The sequence below is a fragment of the Lissotriton helveticus genome, chromosome 3_1 (genome assembly GCF_964261635.1).
Source record: "Lissotriton helveticus chromosome 3_1, aLisHel1.1, whole genome shotgun sequence".
Taxonomy (NCBI): domain Eukaryota; kingdom Metazoa; phylum Chordata; class Amphibia; order Caudata; family Salamandridae; genus Lissotriton; species Lissotriton helveticus.
The window spans coordinates 386,100,962-386,125,409 of record NC_136061.1 but is presented as its reverse complement, the minus strand read 5'-3'; the positions used below and the strand labels follow the sequence as shown (position 1 = coordinate 386,125,409).

Genomic DNA, 24,448 nt, shown 5'->3' with positions numbered 1-24,448 from the left:
GCGTACTTTTAAACTATGACTAAATGTCTGCCTTTCTCAATATTTCTCTTAAAAATATGCAATTGTATTCTTTTAACAGGTGTACAGTCTCACCAAACGGGCGATTTGTTTATGGTCACTGGAAAGTCCACAAGGTTGCCCCTGTGCCCCGTCCTACCCCCCCCCCCCCCCCCCCCGCCCCGAAAGAAATGTTGTGACTCCTATGCCCCTAGATGTGAACGGCAAGCAGTGCGTGATGGAAGTACAGTATGAAAACATATGCACTGCTATGGACTGTTTAACCAAAACGATGAAAGTGGCTCCCTAAAAGCATACATGTAAACATTTTAGAAGAGAACAGTGGGAGATTTAAATAACCAGCAGACTGTATTTACCTCATTGATTTCTATTGAAGCAGAGGCAATTTCAGGTGGGAGACAGCAAAAATAAAGCCAATATTTGGCATAAAAAATATAGTGTATCCCGGCTGAATCGGGTCTATTGGCATGTATATAAAAGTGAGGCGTGATACAAGTCAGCCAATCAAAAGGATGGTACACCGCCTGTGTTTCCAGTCAGGGCCAAACGCAAGATGAGGAAGGCAGCACATCGAATAAGGACGCAAATTAGAGTGACAATAAAGCCAAGGAACATCAAGCAATAGGTGGGCTGTACGCCCACTTTTAAGTTCACAATAGGTATTTCGTCTAAAAGAGAAAAAGATGGATGGAGAAGGAGGGTGGGGAATGGTAACCCTGACATTGGGTAACTAAATGAAGAGAAAAACATTCTAATTTAAACCCGTGAAGCATTTTTTACCTAAAAGCAGTACATGTTTTCGTATACTACATGTAAATCATACACGAATGCTGAATAGCTCATTTTACTTTTGAAATCTAATATTTCTAAAATAAACGAACCTTGCAACTGTTGTAGTTGTACTGTACACTTCTGGAGCCACAAATTCCAAATCACCGCATCAGGTTGTGTTCCTATACTGTTCTGTATCAGATAATTTTTTTGTGTACTCAAGTCAATAACCGAAGGAGTTACTCGTGTTTCCACAAACGTCTGAACGTGTCAACAATATACGGATCAAAGTCCAACAAAATATTTTAAAAAATAAAAGCGCTTTGTTTCACGTAATGCTTCCATGCGCTGAACAAGCCATAACATTTGTGAACTGGTGTTAAACTTTGTCCACTCGCTGTAGCATGAAGCTAAAACCCTTCTTCTATTTCGATACTATCGCAACGAGGCTTGACACGCAGCAAATGGGGACCGTAAAACACAACTTGTGGTTTGCGAACCTCAATTCAATTAAAACCACCTAAACTCGCTTATGTTGCCTGATATTTAGAAATGATGTTAGTGAGCGATGAGTGCTGCATTGTCCGTGTGCAACTTTGCGTTACATGGTCGACAGCACTGGGTGATGGACACATTTTTGGTTGATATAAAAAATGTAATGTATTATATAAGCTAAACAAAAACACGGGTGCGTTAAACTGCCACTTATAGGCATTTAAAGTTTAGACTTCCTGATTTAAAAAATATATAGTCAGAAGAAACTTTAGCAGTCTGCTTTTATTCTTCTTTTTGGGGCGTTAGGATTTCTGTAGAGTCTCTATATCTTAAAAAATACACATTCAACCTCCACAGGGGTATTCCGTTTCATTCCATCTGTTTCATTCCATTTACCTGGTTCGTCAGGCACTCAATGAAGTGATTCCAACATTTTCTGAACTTCCGGCAAGACCCATGTTTTGCGAGGACTGCAACTCCCAGCAAACCTGTTTCTATTCAATGACTACGACTCCCAGCTTGCTCTGTTGCAAAATGGCTACCTGCTGTCGGGTCGGGAAACGGTTCCAGCAAGCGGCAAGAAACCTGCTGGCCACAAATGGACCTCGGCTGTCCCCGGAGTTACGAAGCGAGCTAGAGAAAGCGATGAGAGGTGACCGGCCCGGCATAGTGTCCTTCAGAGCTCTACGGGAGATGCGGAAGACGTTACAGCAGAGCGGTGAGGAAAGCGAAAGGAAGCTAGGGGACGTTGCTGAAGGAGACCAGAGGAAAGTGGATGTGGTGTTCGGGGCGGTTGTAGGACTTTGGCATGGATGAAGTTTTAAGTTAGAGAGAGAGGGTGACCACCTGCCATGGAGACAAATTCTGGGCAGTGACAAAAAATTCAGGACAAATTCAGCTTGAAAGTTCAGTTTTACGGACACATAAGGATGCCACTCAATATTATCAAAGTATCTAAATAGATGGCCGACACGAGTACAAATCAAAATAGATCTATGTTCTTCGATTTGTATAATACACAGTTGTTTTGAACAAAAAATATGTATCTTGGCGTATTTAAAAAAAGTAAAAATAGCAAACATGCAAATTAAACAGAATGTCATTGCTGATCTTACGGACAGTTGTCGCAGGATTTCATTCTCTTCTTATCGTGAATTTGCAGTTGGTACATACACTGTGCTGATCTGGCTGGCAGCCTCTGTCCCAGCCAATGCACTCTATACTCTGGGTGGCAGCAGGCTGTCTCTCCATCACATCTGAGAGTTCTCTCTCTCGTACATAAGGTCCATATCATTGAGTGGCAAGCTTTCTCCGCGTTACCAGTAAGTTCTAGTTCATCTGTCCTCCAGAAGCTACTTGCCCTCCGTGTGCTACCCCAGCACATTGTTCCCACCAATGCCACTGTTTGTGTACAGTGCAATTGTGTTTACTGGTTAAGTATTTTATGCCCTCATCTGTTGGAGATTGTGTCTCTACTTTCAGAGACGTCTCCCGTGGTAGGGGGATCTCTTTTAATCGAAGGGTTCTCTTGTAATAAAAATTATCTTTATGAAAACATTGAGGGTACTCAGCCTTAACTATGGTAAACACTTACTTCCATAGTAATATAAAGGTTTTTAAAAGTTACCACAGTGAAGTAATGTGTTTAATAGAAGGAGGTGAGCAGATAGGATCGAGCATGAGGAATTGAGGAATAAGCATGTATGCTATTTTTGTCTACCAAATAATTCAATTAGGCGCAAAATTTTAATAGCTGCAGTCTGTTTATAAAACATTAAAAAGAAGATTGCAAAAACAAAACCTCTACTTGAAAGTTTAAATGGAAAGTGTTCAAGGACATTAAGGCATCAACATAATTGTGCTGATCCAGTGCGGTTTTAACTGCAATTCTAGGGGTGGGACAGTGAACCCAATGGACAGTAGACTATACAAAAAAATTACTTATGTCAGTGGTAGTTGTTTTCATATTTGTTGCACAGTCTGAAAAACCACCTGCTTTTTTGTGTTCAATATCTTGATGTTCACCACCTTAAATGTCGGCGACTCTATTTGACAACAGGCATTGGGAATGCCAGTAGGTCTGGCTTATGAAAGAGCATTTTGTAACTTAGAAAAATATCTTAAGCTAGAACTGTTACTTTAAATTGCGGGCATAGGACTGCACTTAGATAACTTGAACCAAAAAATGCACGAATGATGAGTTAATTAACAACATAGCCAAAATCCAGTATATTTTATAATCAAAATAGCAATAATATTTATTTGATGTTCAATTAATAAAAAAGCTAAAATATCCTTAGAAGACTATCCATACAGCTGTTCACAATCGTCTTTTGTAACAAGTCTAACATGAACATACAGTGAGACATTTTGATGTAAATGTAATCAGCTGAACATATTCTCGAATGTTAATGATAGTCAATAGAAAGTAACAATGTAACATCATATTATGGAGGGCTTGAAGATGTCATTACATCTTCAAGCCCTCAATAATATGAGGTTACATTGTTACTTTCTATTGAACCACTGTTTCGAAGTTATATTTTCTTCTCCCTGCAGTTGGCAAGCCAACCTTATTCAGGGGACCCATTTTTCTCAAGTAAAGTGCATTTTGTGCTATTGATGGCGTTAGTCACTCAAAAAAGTGATTGTACATACACTCTGTCTCATGTTTGGACTCATACATCAATTCAACCATCCTTTGACTCATTCCGACACCACAATAAAACGCACTCAAATTGAACAACATATACAGATAAATTAAAAGAAGTTGAAAAAAGAAAACATGCTGCATCTAAACACAGCGGGCACATGCTTTAAATAACTGAACTAAACAGCAGTGGGTGTCTGTCTTGCAGTGATATTGCAAACAGCCTGTTGTTGTTTTGAAAGATTCAGCATGGCAATCACATTTCGAAACATCATTTTGGCCATCTGGAATGGTAAAACAGTAATATAGTATGGACGTCAGCCTTCCATAATGATTATCTGGTTTAGAGGAAGTGGATATGCCAGATGCAACCCACTACAGATGAAATGAGTGGCAACCATGAATCCTGTTAGCACTACCTGGGGAGCTGTAGTATCTTATCCTCTTAAGAAATATTAAAATAAATAGAAGGGAACACAGAAATTACAGTGGAACTATAAAAGGAGAACATTGAAAACGAAATGACTAGCCAACCAGCCTTGATACTGAAGCAAGGTCATTTTCAGCTGGATATGCACATATGATCAGAAAATGCAGTCGCTCATAGGGCAAGCGAGCTCTTTACTGATGGGAACTGAACCATTATCCCACATGCAGTACATTGTTGTAGTAATCACTCCACGCAGGTAGATTATATTTAGGAGGATTTATTCAAGTTAGTTGGAAAATCAGTAGTACAATAGTATTCAGCCCACCAAGAGCAGCCAGCAAGGCGCTCAGCCCTTCTCCAACTGTGCATTTCATACACCAACATTCTAAGTTACATAATCTTAAGAGGATTCCACTGGAGGAGCAGTGGATAACATGTAAAACATAATAACCAAGATACTTTATATCCTCCTTTCTTCCAAAAGAAAACAGACAAAGAGGAAAATATAATCAGAAGTAGAAGCTAGTAGAACGAAATAGAGAGGAAAGTACAAGAGTGAAACAAAGCAAAAGTAGAGACCAAGAAAGCAACCAAATATCTTAAAGAAACAGATAAACAACCTGTTTCCCATCTTCCTTTCTAATAAATGAGAAAAACAAATGAAGAGAAGAAAAAGAAACCATCAATGAGTACTCTGTACACCAACTGACCAGGTAAGTATGCGAGAGAGCAATCCACATCAGGAGAATAGAAAATGACAGAGGAGAGAAATACAATATAAAACTCCTTCTTCTTCATCCTTTTATAAACATTTGAGTTTTAAATAAAATAGAAAAGTACTGGGCTACAGTGTTGTGAAAGAAAACAGAATAGAGAAACGCCCGGTCTTAAATGGACCACTGCAGTATAGTTAAAAGGTAAAAACCCAAACTATACACCCAAGAAGGTAAAATATGAATGTGCAGAGGTAATAACAAGAGAACTTCAAACTGTTGTGCACTGGAGAAATAAAACATACAACCCACACTAGACACCTTAAGTAAGGTAGCAACGTGCAGTGTAGTGAAGGTATAAATATATAATGACATGTGTAAAGTCATGTCCGTGTACGGACGCACCTCGACCAGAGGCACCATGTTATGCACGAGATGATGGGGAGACCCGACAAACATACCTCCAGAGAGGTCAAGAGATTGTGCATCGTAAATGCGGGACAAAAGCCACGCAACATGTAAACCTAGATAGGTTTGCACCAAAACAAAAGAGATAAAAACCTCGTGGAGAGGTCAACATTGTACACTAAAGTAGCAGGACAAAAACCCTTGCGAGACACCCTCATGTGGAAGTGAGAACAATGTGCACTGTAATGATGGGACTAAAACCCTTGTGAGACACCTCGAGTTGAGGTACAGATTGTGCACTGTGTGAAGGTAAAACCTTAGACACCTAATGTAGGGTAAAAATGTAAACGTAACAGGTTGCACCTCGACTGGAGGTCAATGTGTTTGCACAAGAGAATGGGAGAGACCCAACAGACACACCTCACGGAGAGGTCAGACACACCTCACGGAGAGGTCAGGAGACATTGTGCATTAAAAATGCGGGACTAAATCCTGGCAACATATGAACCAAGAGGTAAAATGTGCACTGTACAACACAAAAATTATTGTGCACTATTTACAGAGTAATTATAGTTAAAACTCAGAGGAAAAATGTTTAAAACTCATCCCTAACGTAAGGAAATCAAAATGTCTGTGAGCATTTGCACCACAATGTCCACAGAAAAGCTCTAATCCACCCTAGGAGGAAAATGTTCATAAAAGGGATATTTAAAGTTACCAAAAACCTACAGAACAGTGAGGCATTGAACACAGAGCTTGCAACTACAGATTACACTTTGCATGTAAAAGAATTCCAGACAACTTAGTTTGACACTAGATGGCAGCATAGACCAGTGAATGAAAAGAAGCATGAAGCACAAGAATACAACATTTTGAAAAATACCATGATGCACTCGAGAAAACAACAAACATGCTTTGAGTCACAACGAAGAAAAAATGAGTCACAACATACGGTGTTAAGAGACTAACGCTCCGGCAAACCTCTTAACCATTGCTCTGTCAGTCTTCAATCTGGAGAGCATAGAATCAAATGCTGCACAGTGTCTATAATGTGAAAGAAAGAAAAATACCTTGTACATCACCCGGTGACATGCTGGAGGCAAAGAATTCTTTCAACCCGAGATTCTCTTTGCTTCATGTTGGAGACAATAAAAAAAACAAAAAAAAACTTTATTGCTCATAGAGGAACGTGGTTGTCAGAGCACAGAATTAAAAATTTGCTAACATTCGTGCCAAGAATTTTCAATTCTATTAAGGACAGGAGGCGAGGATTATGCTTTCTCAATTTCTTTACTGAAAACACAGCAGCCAATCCGTACGCAGTAAAGAAATAACAAACTACATTACCCATAAACCCTGGGTAACCATAGAGTATGTGAGAGTATATGAAGGGGCATAGAGGTGAACACTTCCTCTTTCTTTGTCCAAAGTCAGTTAGTAAAAGATCAAACGGAAACTCAAACAATCCATCAAAGGCGTCCCCTGGAGAGGTCAGCGTCCGGCTGAAGAGGGGAAGGAACCTCCCAGAGCCACAGGAACAGCAACAGACCAACCAGGAGAAGAAAGTCGCGGCACACTTCATTTAAGGTCGGAGCCTAGAAGAAGTGAAATAGAAGCCGTAAAAACTGTTCCCCAAAAGAGTTGAACATAGAATTCAGGACAGGGTGGGAAACATTTCATAAACAGTAAACAGTATGGTACAGCATAAATGCAGTAAGCATAATATAAATACAATAAATGAAAGGGTGGGATAATCCTCGCCTCCTGTCCTTAATAGAATTGAAAATTCTTGGCACGAATGTTAGCAAATTTTTAATTCTATGGCAGGACGGAGGCTCCGATTATGCTTGTTTAAAGCTTTTCCACCACAACAGATGCAACATCCACAATTGGTTTAAAATAAAAGGTTTTAAAAACAGACTCAGATGACCAATCCACAGCCCTCATGATATCATGAAGACTAGCACCCATGGAAAAAGCCTTAGAAGCCATTGCTCCTCTTGCAGAATGGGCCCCAAAGAGGGAGATATCAATGCCCGCTTCCTGCATGAGCCATCGTGCCAACGTAGCTGGAGAAACAGGCTTGAAAGGCTTCTGTAAAGCGATAAGCAATTGACCCTGTGGATCAGAACGAAAAGGTGCAGTGCTTACCTCATAATCCTTTAGGCATTGGACCACACACAACTGAGGGTTGTGAGGAAAGCAAGGATAAGAAACCGCAGCTGTATTACATTTAGTTCGTTTTGAAATGACAAAAGAGACACCTTCAGGCGAGAAGGTACGACCCGCGAGATCCAAAGCCCGCACATCAGACACTCTTTTACAAGAAACCAAACACAGAAGCATAGTCAGCTTAGCTGAGAGTTGTTTGCGGGATAAGAGATTATTGGAAGGCCAATCAGACAGAAAACGTAAAACAATAGAAACATCCCGAAGGGCAACATACTTGGGGCAAGGAGGTTTTACCATCCTGATGCCCAGCAACAATTTCGAGATTAAGGGATGTTCTCCCGCTGGTTTACCATCCACAGGAATATGACCTGCAGAAATCGCAGAACGAAAATTATTAACCGTTCTGTAAGCTAGCCCAGAGGATGCCATAGAAGCCAAAAAGTTAATGATCAAAGTAAGATCCGCTGAAACGGGATCCACCCTCCGCTGTGAGCACCAATCACACCAACGCTTCCAACTTGATCTATAGCGCTTATGTGTGTTAGGGGCCCAAGCCTCATTGATGAATTTTGTAGCGTCTCCCGATAAGCCTTGGATTTTCCAGCGTTCCCCGAAATTCTCCACGCTACTAGCAGGAGCTGGCCCGAAATTACAAGAGGATGTGGTTCCCGTAGAGGGTCCAGCAACAGGTTCCATACCTGTGGAAGGAGAAGCGGCGTCGAGCAACTCATCTCCAGAAGAACTGGAAACCACGCTTGAGTCCTCCAAAGAGGGGTTACTAGAATGAGCTCCAAAGAGAATAGACGGGCCCGGGCTAGAACTCTGGGAATCATGAGGAACGGCGGGAATGCATAGCAAAGCAGAGGAGGCCAGACCTGAAGAAATGCATCCGTGGCTAGAGCCTCCGGATCTGGCCTCCAACTGTAAAACTGGGGAACCTGGGTGTTGAGTCGGGAGGCAAAAAGGTCCAGATGACAAGTTCCCCAAAATTGGGACAACCTGCGAAATACCCGAGGATGAAGCCTCCAATCGCTGAAATCCCGCAGATGGCGAGAGTTCCAGTCCGCAATTAGATTGCGGGAGCCCGGCAGGTATTCGGCAATAACAGTGATCTTGCGGTTCAAGCAAAGGTGCCAGAAATCCTTTGCAATTTCTGAAAGAAGTCTGGATCTGGTACCCCCCAGTTTGTTCACATAACGAACTGCCGAGACATTGTCCATTCGGAGAAGAATGCAACAATTTGTTTGGAGAGGAGATAGACATTGAATCGCGAAAGAGCCCGCCAGAAGCTCCAGGCAATTGATGTGGAGAGACAGTTCCTCCGGAGACCAACGACCCCCTGTCGACACTGAGCCGCAGCAGGCTCCCCAACCCCAGAGGCTGGCATCTGACTCTATCACAACATCGGGAGTCCTCCCGAAGAGCGCACGGCCGTTCCAGGATTCCATGTGGTCCAGCCACCACAACATCTCTGACCGGGCTTCCTCCAAAAGAGGAATGTGATCTGAGTACCGAAGACCCTTCTGGAGATGGCGGATCTTGAGGCGCTGAAGCGCACGATAATGTAATGGACCCGGAAAAATCGCCTGGATGGAGGATGATAGAAGACCCACAATCCTAGCCACTGAGCGCAAGGAGACTGTCTCTTGAGCGAGAAGCAACCTCAAGTCCCTCTTGATGGATCTGATCTTTTGACGTGGCAGAAGTAACTGACAGGAGATTGAATCTATTTGAAAGCCCAGAAAATCCATAGTTTGAGATGGAGAAAAGTTTGACTTTAGGGGATTCACTAGAAAACCCAAAGACTGTAAAAGAGCCACGGACCATTGCAAATGAGAATGAAGAAGAACAGGGCACTGAGCCAAGAGGAGAATATCGTCTAGGTAGACAATTAACCGAACTCCGCATGATCTCAAAGATTCCATCACTGGACGAAGGAGCTTCGTGAAGCACCACGGAGCGGAAGAAAGGCCGAAAGGAAGGACCGTGTACTCGTACCAACTGCCCATCCATTGGAACTGAAGGTAGCGACGATGAGGAGCATAAATTGGAACTGAGAGATAGGCATCCTTCAGATCCAGTCGAACCATCCAATCGCCCTCCTGAAGAAGATCTCTGAGAAGATGGATACCCTCCATCTTGAAATGACGATAGACTACACCACCGTTGAAGTCTTTTAAGTTGAGTACTAAACGAGACCCTCCCCCTTTTTTCTCCACGAGAAAAACATTGCTTACGAAACCCTGGGGATGAGGAGACGTCGGAACAGTGGCTCCTTTGGCCAACAGGGAAGATATTTCTGTGGAGATAACCTCCTGATCTGGTCGGGGAAAAAACAAGAGGACGAGGCCGTAGATGTTGGTGAGGGCGAGAGTAAAATTCTATCTTGTACCCTTGCACCGTCTCCAGCACCCAGGCATCGTTTGAGATCAAACGCCAATTGTGCAGAAAAAACGGAATCCTTCCCCCCAAAATCACATTGGAAGCGAGAATCAAGCTCACCTGATGCGGAAGAATCCGGACGTCCTCCTTGGTTACCGTTGTAACCGCCTTTGCCATACTGCCCTCGGCCTTTTCTGGAAGGGTAGAAAGAAGAATTGTTGGAGAAGGAACCTTGACCTCCTCTGTGGGACTTATTCCCCCGTTGAGTGGGCTGGTCTGACCCACGGCCGGACGAACGTCCCCTTCGTCCGGCCCTGCCGAAAACCGGGCGGAAGGCCCGTCTCAGGTTCGCTTGAGCTTTATCTAGCCCACTGAAGGTCGAAACAAACTTAGTAAGCTCCTTGAGAAAAGGAGCTCCGAAGAGTAAGCCTTGAGCTTGGGAGCCAGATTCCGAAGTTGCTAAATCAGTGAGGCGTGGATCGAGCTTCATCAAAATGGAGCGACGTCGCTCCGCCGACAAGGCACAGTTAGCATTACCCAGAAAACAGACTGCTCGCTGTGACCAACCAATTAACTCGTCCGGGTCAATCAGAGCGCCAGACTCTTTAGCCCTGTAACCCAAGTCCAGCACCTTCGTGAGTGGGCCCAACAAATCAAGAAGTTTGTCCTGGCACGAACGCCATGACCTATCCAAACCCTTAGTAGGATCCTTAGAGTACTTGCGCATATATGTGACCATGGTAGGGTCTACATCGGGCGTGGAAGCTAGCTTGTCTGAAAGGTCAGGGTGAGGGCATTCCGAGCGTAAACGAGCTCGCACATCATTTTCAAAAGGGGAACGGATGTGGGATTGGACATAGTCTGCCACCTCGGGGGATGGCAACCAAGCAGAGGAATTGGGATGAATGATGTCTGCAGGATTAAAAGTCAAAACCTTAGGTGAAGATGGTGCATCTACATAGTGTTCTTTCCGAGATTTCTTGGATGGGGGAGGCTTAGCAGACTCAGAGGACGAGGAAGAAGAAGAAGACCTATCATCTGAGTCGGACGGTGGGTCCGAACGGGCAGGCGCAGCACGTTTCCTCGATGATGGAGCAGAGAGGGTTTTGGCAAATTTAGCAAACTTGGATTTGTGAGGGTTCTTTGACGATTTTTTTGCTACGACTAGAGGAAGGAGGCACCCAACCCTGTTGGGCTGCATAATCAGAAAGATGCTTTTTTAGTGGCGCAATCGCCTGAAACAATGCCTGGCCCATATAATCATCAAGGGACGCAGAAGGCTCATTCTCCTCATAATAATCCTCACCTTCCTCATCATAATATTCCGCCATGGTGACAAAACCACCAAATAATGCCCACAGGAAGGAAGGAATAAGTTTTTGAACTTATAAAAGGCAAAGCCAAATTGGGGGAGTGGTACCCCTAGTGCAAGTCGTTTAAACTCAGGAAACCTGACCAAAATACAATAAATTGTGGAGGGAGGACTCGCACTGAACACCAGCAAGATTCAGCCACTCTAGGCAGAGCCTATGCTAATTTATACAACCCTCAAGGTAATATTGATAGAGGGTGTCAGGGAGCTCAAGCGGCAGCACCAACAGGGCAGGTGTCGAAACGAATACCAGATGTTCCCTCCGTCTGAGGCAAAAGCCAACTGCTGAGGTAAACACACACCTTCGACGGGCGTGTAAACCAAGGCTTCGCGCAAAAGCCGCTGCCGAATAGGGAGAGACGCGCGTCTCAGCCAGCTCCACCTCGCGCTCCACACCGGTACACAGACAACGCGAACATGCGTTGAATATACACAGGAGGTGAACTCGCGCTCCAGTATGCACACAGAAACCAACACGGCAAACGAGGCCAACGACCTCGAACCAACACGCCGAGCGGCGAGAGAAGAGCGCACACAGCGCGAAAAACGAAATACAAGTCAGAGACAAGTAAGCGTAGCAAATATAGAATAGCACAATGCATAAACATTGATGTAAAAAGATAAAGGCACTTAACTGGCTGCGAAGCAGCAAAGAAAGAGGAAGTGTTCACCTCTATGCCCCTTTATATACTCTCACATACTCTATGGTTACCCAGGGTTTATGGGTAATGTAGTTTATTTCTTTACTGCGTACTGATTGGCTGCTGTGTTTTCAGTAAAGAAATTGAGAAAGCATAATCGGAGCCTCCGTCCTGCCATAGAATTGAGGTTGGCAAATCACGAAGCAAACAGGAGAATACATTGCAGTCTGCAGCTGGAAACATAGTGAACCTAAGATGGTGGCACGCAGGGGAAACGTATGCCGAGTGGCTCCCGGCACTCTCCTACTGAAAACGTCCAAAAGCAGAGTTGAAGACAGACATCACGAAGGGCTCTCCTCAGAAGGGAAACGTCATGAAAGGCATTGAAGCAGATCCGCGTGGCTCAGAGGACAAGGTAGAGTGCACGAGCAATTTGAATTTCAAATGAAAGCACAACTGTTATTTAGTACTGGCCTCGCAGTAGAAACAACAACCATTGACAAAAACAAAATTGAAAATAAGCTTTGCTCAGCGTGTATGTTAACAAATGAGTACAAATTGGTGCAGCGCTAGCAGGGAGAACTATTAAAACCTCCAATCCCTCAGAAAGGCAAAATCTTGCACCAAGGAGTCAAAAAGAGCTTTATTGACAGAGACAAAATGCACTTCACACTGGAGGCAAAAGCTTGTTATGACCTATTGTAGATATTCATTGAGGCACAGTAGACTTTTCTTGTTGCACCGTAGACTTTTCTTGTGGCATTGTGGACCATGATAGAACGAGATGGAAACACAAATACAGGCAGTCCATTCAGGCAGAACAAATACCTTGCTGTTGAGACACTTTTGAAAGTTGCAGGAAGGATTGTAGAACAAGGCAGCTAACTTTAAATAGAAGAGACATCCAAACACGTTGTGTGGCGCACACATGTAGAAACACACTTCTTCATTTGCCTTTGAAACAGACTGTAGGAACAGTAAGAAAAGAACTTTTGAGATGCTGTGGGAACAGCATGCAGAGACTTTAGCTGCATAGAAACTGGAACTGGCGCTATTGCGTTGAGAGCGACCGGTGGGAGGTCACTGGTGGGGCTGATATGTGCCAGTAGTTGAATAAACGCAGCTGTACTTTCAAAAGATGTGTGAGGTTGAGAGTAGGTATTGAAGGTCTTGAAATGTAACCACGCGTGGTTCTTTGCAGTCCTCGTCGCCATAAAAATGTAGTAATCACTCCACGCAGGTAGATGATATTTAGGAGGATTTATTCAGTTAGTTGGAAGATCAGTAGTACAATAGTATTCAGCCCCACCAGGAGCAGCCAGCAAGGCACTCAGTCCTTCTCCAACAGCATTTCATACACCAACATTCTAAGTTACATTTTCTCAAAAGAATTCCACTGGAGGTGCAGTGAATAACATGTAAAACATAATAACCAAGATACTACAATTGTCATGGATGGGAGTTGAGTGTAAATGACACTCAAACGGACTAGTGGCAGAAAAGGGCTAATCCAAAGGCCCCCTGTGTGTGTTTATAAACAAAGCACGCTGCACACCAAGGAACTTTGTTTTAAAGTAATTTTTTACACCAATTTCACAGGCGTGCTTTGACCCAACTGGTCTATGTCCCGATTGGTGAGTCCCTCATCAGTTTCAACTTGTATAGTTCAAGCCCATGTTGCCCTTTGAGGCATTATGAGATGCATAGTTTTAGTGCATGTGCATTCATGGGAAAAATAAACAATTGAAAGCAATAATTCTGTATTATAGATAGTGTGTGCTCCAGGATCTTGTAAAATAATTACATCATTTGTTTGATACATATTATACAGCATATTGTATCTAAACTCGATAAGTGTGCTCATCATGCATATAGTGCACTGAATTTTGTCAAGAGACGGTTTTGTAGTAGTGTGGTACACAATGATATGGATAGAGAATCATTACAATAATTAGTTTGGCATAGTCATTAACATCTTGTTGGCTAATATCAATTTATTACATTCAGCTCATCTGTCCCTAATGGTAAGGTGTATGTTTCAGGTATACTATGCTCTTGTTATTTCAGGCATCATCTAAGTAGTGCAGTACTACACCAATAAACGACATAGCATCACAATCTTAATTCTAGTACTTAAATTACCCATATCAAAGGCATACCCATCGTGATATAAGTGCTCAACAAGGTCTTCATCATTATTGAGTCCAAAGGAAGATTTAGTTCTCAACCGGATGATGTGCTTGGATTCTAGTCATCGCCGAGTTTGTGCTCTGCTAAATGTGGCTGCGCAGCTTGTACAGTTTCTCGCGGAAGTTGCTGTTATTGTTCGCTTAAGGAACTGTGTTAAACATCTGTACAGCCTAACTAGCCCTGTGTAAAGAGTACAAAGCTCCACAACAGTGATTGGTATTAATGTTGGATATGGTGTATGGATGACTAGGACGGGCCGTATTGGTCCCTCATTGCTGAGGGAACCCAGTCTTCCATTATTTAGTGGATGTGGTAGGGCGCCTTGGAACCACTTTGTATAGTCCTGAAATGTTATTGGTATTTCTAAATCTTAATAGGCTCTGTATTGACATGGTGTAGCAGCTGCTGTGTACGTATGAAATGTTTCTGGGTTTGCATCTGCTGCAGGAAAAATGACCCATGAATAGAATGCTTCTGTTTTGTACGCTTTGTGGTCCTCTACCTTGAAGGTAAAATCTCTCCCCATAGGAGGAAGCCCTTGGTATTGCTCTGCCTACCTACCAGTAATCCTCATTACTCTCAGTCCTACTCGTCCTCGACCCAGTCATAACTAATTAGGTGTATTCCACTGACAGGAAACAAAACAGGAAACACTTTTAGGCTCCACCCACCCTCCTGCCAGGGGCTCTAACCAAATAGCCAGCAGAAAGCACTTCCTGACATACCAAGCATAAATGGCCTGAATCAGGGAGGGTGGGTGGGAGGTATGACTGGGTCAAGGACGAGTAGGACTAAGAGTGAGGATTACCGGTAAGTAATCAGAGCATTTCCTCTAGATCCCTCATCCTGGACCCAGTCCTAACTAATGAGGCATACCAACGCAACAAACACTTGAAGGCCTTTGGCACACCATCATAAACAAAACAGACCACACACAGTTATGAAGCGCACCAAAGTGAATGTTTAATAACAAAACAGACTCAAGTGGGAGCAACAGGCCCCATAGCACTCAAAACACCACAACCAAAAATTCACACAGTTATTCAGAGCACAATTCAAAAGGTAATGCTTCACCAAAGTAGAGTCAGAAGCCCAAGTCCCAGCATGACAGATCTCATCCAGGGGCACCCCATGAAAGGCAGACCGCGAAGCTGAGACACGCCTCGTAGACGGGGCCTGAACCCCAGAAGGACAAGGCAAAAACAGAGCCCTGATAAGCCAAAGAAATAACAAACTTGATCCAATGACCCATCGTAAGCCAGGACGCAGCCTTGCCCTGACCAGCCTGACCAAACATCACAAACGGAGTCCGAAGAGCGAAAACCTGCAGACCGGTCCACATGCACAGTCAAAGCATGCATAACTTCAAAAATGCAATAACTGATCAGCAGGAGAAGGGTAGAAAGAAGGGATGATCAACACCCGAGAAGGATCAAACCTAGAACGTATTTTAGGCAGAAAACCAGGATCCAAACAGAAGACCACAGCGTCGTCCATAAACCGCAAAAAAGGAGGAGAATAACACAGTCTCCGAGAAGAGGTAATGGCCACCAGAAAAGCCACCTTAAAGAACAGGAACTTGAGATCAACAGTCCCCAAAGGCTCAAAGGGAGAGTACTGTAGAGCACGCAGGAACAGAGAAAGATCCCAATTCGGTACAGAAGAATGAACAGCAGGAGAGGAGAGGGGGAAGCTCCAGAACAAATGAGACACCAACAGCCCATCTGAAGAAGGCAGGGAAACCGTTACTGGAAAGCCCGAATAGCAGCTCACTGGCCCATCACGGTAGACCAAGCATAATGTTTCCGAAACCCATCCAAAAAAACTGCAGAATATCAGCGACGGGGCAAGAGGTAGAAGACAGACCAAGATCAGAACACTAGGAGGTGAAAGAAGCCCAATGCTTAGAGTAAGAAGATAAAGTGGACCTCCCATGGGAGGCCTGCATCACCGTAATAATGTGGTCCGGTAAACCCCGGTCCCCTAGAGACAGCCGTTCAACCTCCTGACCTCCAAGCTGAGAGGTAACAGGAGGGAAGGAGTGGCAGATCTCACCGAAGACGGGCAGTGAGGCAAGATCAGAAGGAGGAACCAACACAGACTCCGTAACAACGGAAACCAGGGCCTCTGGGGCCAGTGAAGTAAGACAGACTCAACCTTCGTCCTCTCTCTGAACCTTCAGTAGAAACGCAGGGATAAGAGGAAAAGGAGGAAAGGCATACAATAACTAAGAGGGCCACTGGATAGACAAGGCCTCCATCACCCAGGCTCTCAGTTCCGGAGTCTGGGAAAAAAAGAGAGGATGGAGAGCATTGGTCCTGGATGGGAATAAATCCATCATGGGAGTCAAGAACTTCCTGCAGATATACCGAATTATCCTATGAGAGGGGCACAAAGTCCGAGACAATTGAAGCCTGCAACTCAGTGCATCTGCCACCACAATGTCCAAGCTTCAAATGTGCTGATCAGAAATGGCCAGAAGAGGAAGCTCTGCCCACCTCTGTATTGCACAGGCCACCAGATTCAAGGAAGGACTGCGAGTACTGCCCTGATGATTGATGTAAGCCACAGGGTTGTCGGACCGCACCGGAACATTGCAACTTTAGTAGACCCTGAAAGAACTGGAGGGTCCGCTCCAAAGCAGACCGTACCTTCCAGTTGGAGGACCGTCAGGACTCCGAGCCCTGCCAAAGAGCCTGCACAGTCCAATGACCCAGGGTAGCACCCCAACCTAACGCAATTGCATCTGTCGTCAACACCTCCGGCGGAGTACGACGCATCCACATGCCCCAGGAGAGATTCTCAGAATCCATCCACCACTGCAGAGTGGCCACAACCTCTGGATACACCGGAACAGGCACGGATAAGTCCTGAACAGGGAAAGGCACCAAGTGGTGAAGATGCCACAGCAACGGTCAAAGATGTAATCTGATCCATGGAACAGTGAACACTGTTGCAGCCATATGTTCATGTACCTCCAGCCACTGAAGTAGAGGAGCCGAAGACCGAGACAACAGTTTCATCAACCGAGACTGCAGATGCAGAATCCTGGAAGGAGGCAGGAACACCTTGCCCAGAACAGAATCGAAGTCCGCTCCTGTGAAGGACCTCCAGGTGTCAGGAAGAAGATGGGAGGAAGAAGATGGCACTTCTTAAAGTTCAGGAGAAACCCATGGTTTTCTAGTGTATGAATGGTAAAAAAATGCTGAGACAACACCAAGGCAGCAGGTCCACGCAACAGCCGGCATCCATCGAGGCTGACTGACCCGATCCAACGGCACACGTGACTCAGCACTTGCCGGCTATATCTTAGTACCACCCATGCCCCCTATCCATAGGCAGGTCCAACAGATGAGGATGGCACACGCAGCTCCAAGTGAAGCAGTAATCTACGCCCCTAGACTGTTTCCTAGCCTGAATGCGGGTCTTGCTGCAATACAGAGCAGCAGGAGCCAATACTGGCGAGAATCGATCGAAGGTAGGACCAGCCCGATCTGAAATTTCTCCACTCCCACCACAGCGGAGTGGAAGGGGAACCACCAGCAATCACCCCGCACTGAAAACAGTGGAAGCAAAGAAACCTGTACCGCAGCCCTAGAGCGGGTGGCATAACAGACTTCCCAGAGCAGCGACAATACCACCAGGAACCTGCAAAGAGGTACAACGGACAAGGATAAGAAGAAGCCAAAAGACAACTGAGGTCTGACCAGCCCATCAACTCCGGCTACCGGTGTCACTTACAGAATCCAGGAGGCCCTGCATCCCGACTCCAGCTGCTCCCACGATGGCCCAAAAGCACCCCCCAGAGTCCAGCAAAGAAGGTAACTCAAGGACAGACGACACGCAGCTGGCGGCCACACTGAGTGGGGACTCAGACATGGAGGCTCCCAGATTCTGTGCCGGCTTACGGGCAGTGGCCAACTGGATGAATTCCAACTGTCTCCAGTTAAACACCAAGAAGACTGAGATTATGGTAGTCGGCAAGCAGGTGGCATTGTGGGGTGACAAGTGGTGGCCTTCTGAATTGGGTGTGACTCCTTCCCCAGCATCAGAGATAAAAAAAATCTGGGGGTATGGCTTGATCCGTCCCTCAGTTTTGTTTGTCATACCAAGAAGGTGGCGGCTTCTTGCTATGGCATTATCAGAGGACTCAGACCGATCCTCAAATTCTTCGATGCATCCACTAGACAACTGGTGGTTCAAGCATCGGTGTTGTCGCGGTTGGACTATGCCAGATCTCTACTTGCTGGGATTAATCAATCAGAACTCTCTCGGTTGCAGCGAGTCCAAAATGCTGCGGCCCGAGTGGTGATAGGTCTGCCAAGGCGTAGCTCGGTGTCTAAATCCTTGCGCTCCCTTCATTGGCTCCCTGTGCACCAGAGTATTAAATTCAAGGTTCTCTGCCTTGCGTTTAAAATTCTCAAGGGTACGTCTCCCCAAATCTTGGAGAATCTGTTGACACCATATGTCCCTCCGCGTACTCTTAGATCCTTGGGTCAGAACTTAGCAGTGGTCCCGCGTTTCAGACTGAGTAGAGCTGGTGGCCGCTCTTTTAGAGTTCTGGCGGCAAGCTGGTGGAATTCTCTCCCCATGCATATCCGGGCCATTGATGAGCTTCTCCAGTTTAGACAGGCCATTAAGACGTTTTTATTTGTTTAGCTTTTAAGCTGTGGTTTATTTTTCTGAGTTTCTTTAAGTGTTGTGTTGTGTTTGCCTTGTCAAAGCGCCAGGACGCCCCTTTGCTGGGGCAGCTGTGCCCGGTATAAGTAAAAATAACATAACATAACATCCAGCAGCAAGGTAAGTGCCCACCAAATACCACAACGGCTCCTGTCATGTCCACTGACAGGAAACAAAACAGGAAGTGCTTTCTGCTGTCCATGTGGTTATAGCCCCTGGCAGGAGGGTGGGTGGAGCCTTAAAGCGTTCGTGGTTTAGTTTCCTGTCAGTGTACTATACCTCATTAGTTATTACGAGGATGAGGGACGCAGATGTAATGTTACATTTGTGTTAAAGCATATCTGCATTTGAGTTGAATAACCATTGGTACTTGCGCCATATTTAATGAAGGAAACGACTATAGTGGGGTGATCCTTTTAAAGGTACAAGCTTGAACAACCTAAAGCTAAAATTCGGGGTTCCCTAGTTAACTGAGGAGTATTAATCACCATGGATGTCTCTGTATAAGGTGATTCGCAGCTTTGGGCAGGCTTAAGAACTACTTGGGAGACCTATTAAATAGGTACCTGACCTAGAACGTTGATAGCGCCATGCTGTATGGTTTCTACACATCAAGTAGGACTGTGTACCTGGACAACAAAAATGTCAGAATATAGTGACTGAGTCCACTCAGATCGGGGTGTGTTGGCCCAATTCCTAGCTGGCTCACAGAGCACTATCTGGACCCCTAACCTTAAAGGGTACTGGATGGTATCCGCAACCTCAGAACATGACCATTCTAATTCCCCAATGAAATTGTGGAAACACCTACCCATATAGCTTAGGCATGCCCAAAGAGAGACAGAAGGAAAATACGACTTGGCTTTTCAAACATTTATTAAAGCAATTGTATTCTTGTGTAAAAAAAGTATGAGCAGGAAGTATTAGGAGGACACAAAGCATTGTTACAAGCATTACAAGAATGGTGAAAAAGGTAAACAGTTTAACCATTATGATGCTACAGTGATTATATCAATGTATAAGAATATATCATACTTATACTAACTACACTATCAAGAGCACAGTGGGAGTTCCCTCTGCCTGATCCTTCGGACAACCCATCTCCCCATACCTGTGTAAGATGTATCAGGAAGCAAGTTTGGTATTGAACAGAGTACCATCCTTTGTAGGATAGAGATTGGAGTCAGCAGGGCTTTATCTCCTTCACAAGCGAGCATTGCAGGATAATCTGTAGTAGTGCTCCTCTGAGGATGGCTTAGAGGTGGTTTAAATAATCAAAACCTTGTTCCGATCGCACTGTCAGTGGTGCATTGCTGATGTGATTGTTTTGTCTTTCTGAGTCAGAGCTGTCTCCAACCGGACAGCTAAGGTGGGGGCAACGTGCTCCGTGTTCCATAGCCTTAGACAGAGTGTACAAGTGTCATGTAAAATGCTTAGGAAGAAATGTGCTGCAAGCAGAATACTTTCCAAGTACGTTATCATGTACGTGCAAAGCATGTGAAGACACAGCCTAAAAAGATGTCAAGTTTAAACCAAAATGGACGCTTTCGTTCATAGACCCTTTTGAACCTCACAACACAATTGCCACAAACTGCTCTTAGGAGCTACATGGCATCAGATCTTCTTAGGGCATTGACTGTGCCCAATAGGGAGCTTCTCAAAAGGAAAACTGTGCTAACTATTTCAATTTAGAATTCAAATTTAGTTGCAGATGTTTATAGGACTGGACCTATTTGTGTGTTTAATTACTTAAATACCACAGGAGTTTATTCTGCTTTGCAGAGAAAATATTTCAGTTTTGTCGCCATTAATAAGAATTTATTTTCTATCTACAATAATTCCCCAGCACACTACTCTTTGTTTGCAAACAGTCGAGGTAGAATCAAACAGAATTAGGTTGGCTGCATACATTAAATGTGCCACATGGTAGTTACTAATTTTGGATGAAAAGGAATGGGTTTAATTGCACCTGTAAGAAAATAAACGTGGCATAAGTAATTTCCAGCTGTGAACCTTCTAGTCTGGATCTTCTTGCCACAAAAACATTGCTCTGGAAGGTCAATTTTATTGTGTGTGTGTTTTTATATTGCATTTAAATTATGGCATGCAGATTGGAAGCTAGTTAAACTTTCAGGCATCGTATTTTAAACCCATTTGATATCTTCTCTTGTGTCTAGATTGGTACACTTAAAAATTAATTTGCTGTTGTGCCTTGCATTTTCTTCTATTATTATTATTATTATTATTATTATTATTATTATTATTATTAAAGAAACATTGATCAAACAGCATCAGACATTTACCTGAACAATTCACTTACATTTGTTTTAATCAAGAAAATCATTTGCTCCCAAAAGTTTGTCCCTGTATTGAATTTAGGCATCCTGAAAAGTAGAATTAGAAGTTGTATCCAAAAATGTCAAGCAAAGCTCTGTCTATTCTGTTTTTGAAGCCTGAAAAATGTTTTCTCTGTATACGAGCCAGAATGTTTTGTTGTATTGGTTCTTATTTTCACATGATGTGGCATTATGCAGCCTTATTTCTCAAGGCCACCTTTTTATCATTTCTTCACCAGGCTCTCCTGTGTACCTTCATGAGCTGCTAGAGGACAGTCTGATCCATCTCCCAGAGGTGGAGAAACCCCAGAGGGTAGGTAGCCAGCCTATTGTGTAGAGTACTGGATGCTATTATTTCAGTTCAGAGTTTCAGACCTTATCGTACTAGGGTCTTAACTTGAAAACATTATTCATTTTTCTGCCTTTTAATTATTTGTTTTGCAGAATCCAGAGCTTGTAGCCCGTCTAGAAAAGATCAAGGAAAATCTAGCAAATGAGGAATACAAGAAGATGACGAGGAATATCAACAACCAGGTACTACAATGCATAGAAATATGTACACAAAATCTTTCCTTAACTACACCCTGGAAAGGAACTAGGAATGTGTCACAAATGCATTTTCATTGGCAGAAGCACATTTATTTGTGCAATTAGAAAGGGGAACATTTGATTTACCTTATACCCATTCACTGATGGCATTTTTATTCATGGATTAAAGTATTTCCACCCTTCTTCTGTTGAATGAAACCACTTTCACTGCACACACTGGAACCCAGATTATTTCAGGAAATTCAGAAATAAATGTAGCCAAACTTGTTCATCCTTCTCTAAGCGGTCAAAAATAATTCTTATTAGAAATTCTTTAAAACCGGAGGGGAAATCCTCTTCCCTACTACTTGTCATCATGTAGTTTTCTAATTTATCTACATTAGGTTTGTAAGCTAGAACCACATAATACTCCTCAGACTGTGCATTTTCAAATGTTTAACTCTGGATTATTTGTATGTTAAACAGTTTAGAGTAGGTGCTGTCTTACAGTGTAGCTACTCTGGTGATTTCTCATTATTATTTTGATTTATATCATACAATTCCTCTTAAGGTACATTGGTGTAGTTCATGGCAAGAATATCATTTTTCTTTTAACAATTTGAGGTTGAGCATCCTCCCACTTTGCACCTAAGACCTGGAACAACCTCCCATAACACATCAGGATCTCCTCGATTCTTGAATTCTGCAAGAAGTTGAAGGCCTGGCTTTTCGACTAACTCTGAGGGGACGGACACGCAGCACCTTAGTCCCACATGCCTGCTGCAGCGCCTGGAAACCCTCACTGGTGATTAGGTGCGCTATACAAATCCATGTATCATAATATTATGGATTCAAGACACCAGAATACAATGTGATGCTGGCTAAAATGCAGAACAGTCCCGGGGTATTATAGAGCCATGTGCCAGGTATCTCTTAACATTTTAAAAAGACTTTCAGTCCATTTACAAAAACTGCTTGTTTCACATATAAACACATGATCACATATTTTGTTAGGGTGTACTCCTTCATTCTCATCATGCCTTAAAACTAACCATGGCGCTGCAAATTGCTGTATCTTTTGTGTTGCATAAAGTATACAAAGCTTCAAAATATAACCGATACAGCATGGACCGCAGCAGCGTAACCTTTCCTAAAACAAAGAATAGGTAAAGGACAGGTGGCAGGAGTGGAGGGAACTTTGTTTTCTTTCACTGACAGGACTGGTACAGCACAAGTAGTTAACATACTAAAAGGGAATGAGAGGCTTTAAGAAACTGATGTATGCTATCCTTAAATAAAACAAAATGTACAAAAGTACAGATCTCCTGGAAGAAATAGCCAAACCTGTTATCGAATTACCATACATTCATGTACTCGTATACGATAATGAACGTTCACCTGTTTAGCTTGTTATGCTTCATGAGTTGGATCCAGATTAACTTTATGAAGCATCTAGGAGTACTACTGTTTAGTAGTTGTACAGTCTCTGATTTATGGGTTCCCTAAAGTGCACGAGGTTATGTTTCCTGCACTGTCATTACCTTATGTTGACAAGTTTCCCTCTGTTAAATTGTTAGACCTATATTAAAATTGTGTGGGTGAGCTAAAACATTTTTTTTACTGGTATCTCGTTACCACAACATTGAGAACAGTGGGATCAAAGACCCGGCTTATCTTTTCCGTCAACATGTTTCGGCACTCAAATATTGCCTCAATGGGGTTAGACACCTTCCTTAGGAATATAGGTAATTTATATAAAAAATTATAAAAGTTTCTGGCTCATAGGGCATCTTACGCAAGTGCATTTATATTTCCTTTTTTTTTCTCCATAAAATTGGGCAATAGTTGTGGAAAACCACTTTCTTCATAGAGCAGTTAAACCTTGGGCACAAATAGTGCAAGCTTTTCCCATCACAAGACAGGCACACGTCATGCAGCAGCAGTTCAAGCTTTGCTTGAATGAACTATTTATAAAGTGCTACGGTTGCCCACATAGGGTATCCTGGCCCTAAAGATCACGCTACAGAGAAGGTAGAGGTATACACTCGATGTGTAAATAAGTATATTTTTGCCACTTTTCTGAAAGTCAAATGGAATGTAGTTATTCTTAGAAAATGCCTGAGTGCATTCCAGGATTTGGCCGTAATGAATTTCATTTTTGGAGGACGCTCTCTGAAGATGGAAAGAAGACTGGCAGAGGATGAGTGAAGGGCATTGAGAGCATTAAAAAAAAAATCTTTTTATTAACCTATTCAAAAGAACAAGCATTGAAAATGCAATAGGTCTCGCAATAGAAGAGTTTGACATTTTTCGTTTTGCAAATGGATGAGTGGCGTTGCGTGGATGAGTGACGTTGCGTGTGTGAGTGGCGTTGCGTGTGTGAGTGGCGTTGCGTGTGTGAGTGGCGTTGCGTGTGTGTGTGGCGTTGCGTGGCTGAGTGGCGTTGCGTGGCTGAGTGGCGTTGCGTGGCTGAGTGGCGTTGCATTGGCATAGCCAATAGGTCTCGCTTTTGGGATCTTATAAGTATTTAGCTATGCAGCACAATATCCTTGGTGCAACAACATTAACTGTTGCATGGTTAAACACTTATAAGGTCCCAAAGGCGAGACCTATTGGCTATGCTAATGCGTATTGTGTTTAACAGCCCGTGTGTATTTATCTG

The 24,448-nt window shown here is 43.6% G+C and overlaps 2 protein-coding genes across 5 annotated transcripts in view; one reads left to right on the top strand and one right to left on the bottom strand.

The window, feature by feature from the left end:
• The window catches only part of LOC144822507 (serine racemase-like), a 211,229-nt gene extending 209,259 nt beyond the window's left edge, over nucleotides 1-1,970 (bottom strand). Inside the window, exon 1 of one of the 4 annotated variants that reach the window (XM_078680129.1) lies at nucleotides 1,681-1,970. The gene's annotated coding sequence lies outside the window, so the exon portion shown is untranslated. Of the gene's footprint in view, nucleotides 1-899; nucleotides 1,224-1,680 lie in introns of those variants that run through there. The other 3 variants (XM_078680124.1, XM_078680125.1, XM_078680126.1) reach the window with 3 other exon arrangements.
• VMA12 (vacuolar ATPase assembly factor VMA12) overlaps nucleotides 1,786-24,448 on the top strand; it is a 62,740-nt gene continuing 40,077 nt past the window's right edge. Inside the window, exons 1-3 of the mRNA XM_078680130.1 lie at nucleotides 1,786-2,002; nucleotides 21,498-21,571; nucleotides 21,703-21,792. Of these exons, the coding sequence (XP_078536256.1) occupies nucleotides 1,786-2,002; nucleotides 21,498-21,571; nucleotides 21,703-21,792 (381 nt within the window). The remainder of the gene's footprint in view (nucleotides 2,003-21,497; nucleotides 21,572-21,702; nucleotides 21,793-24,448) is intronic.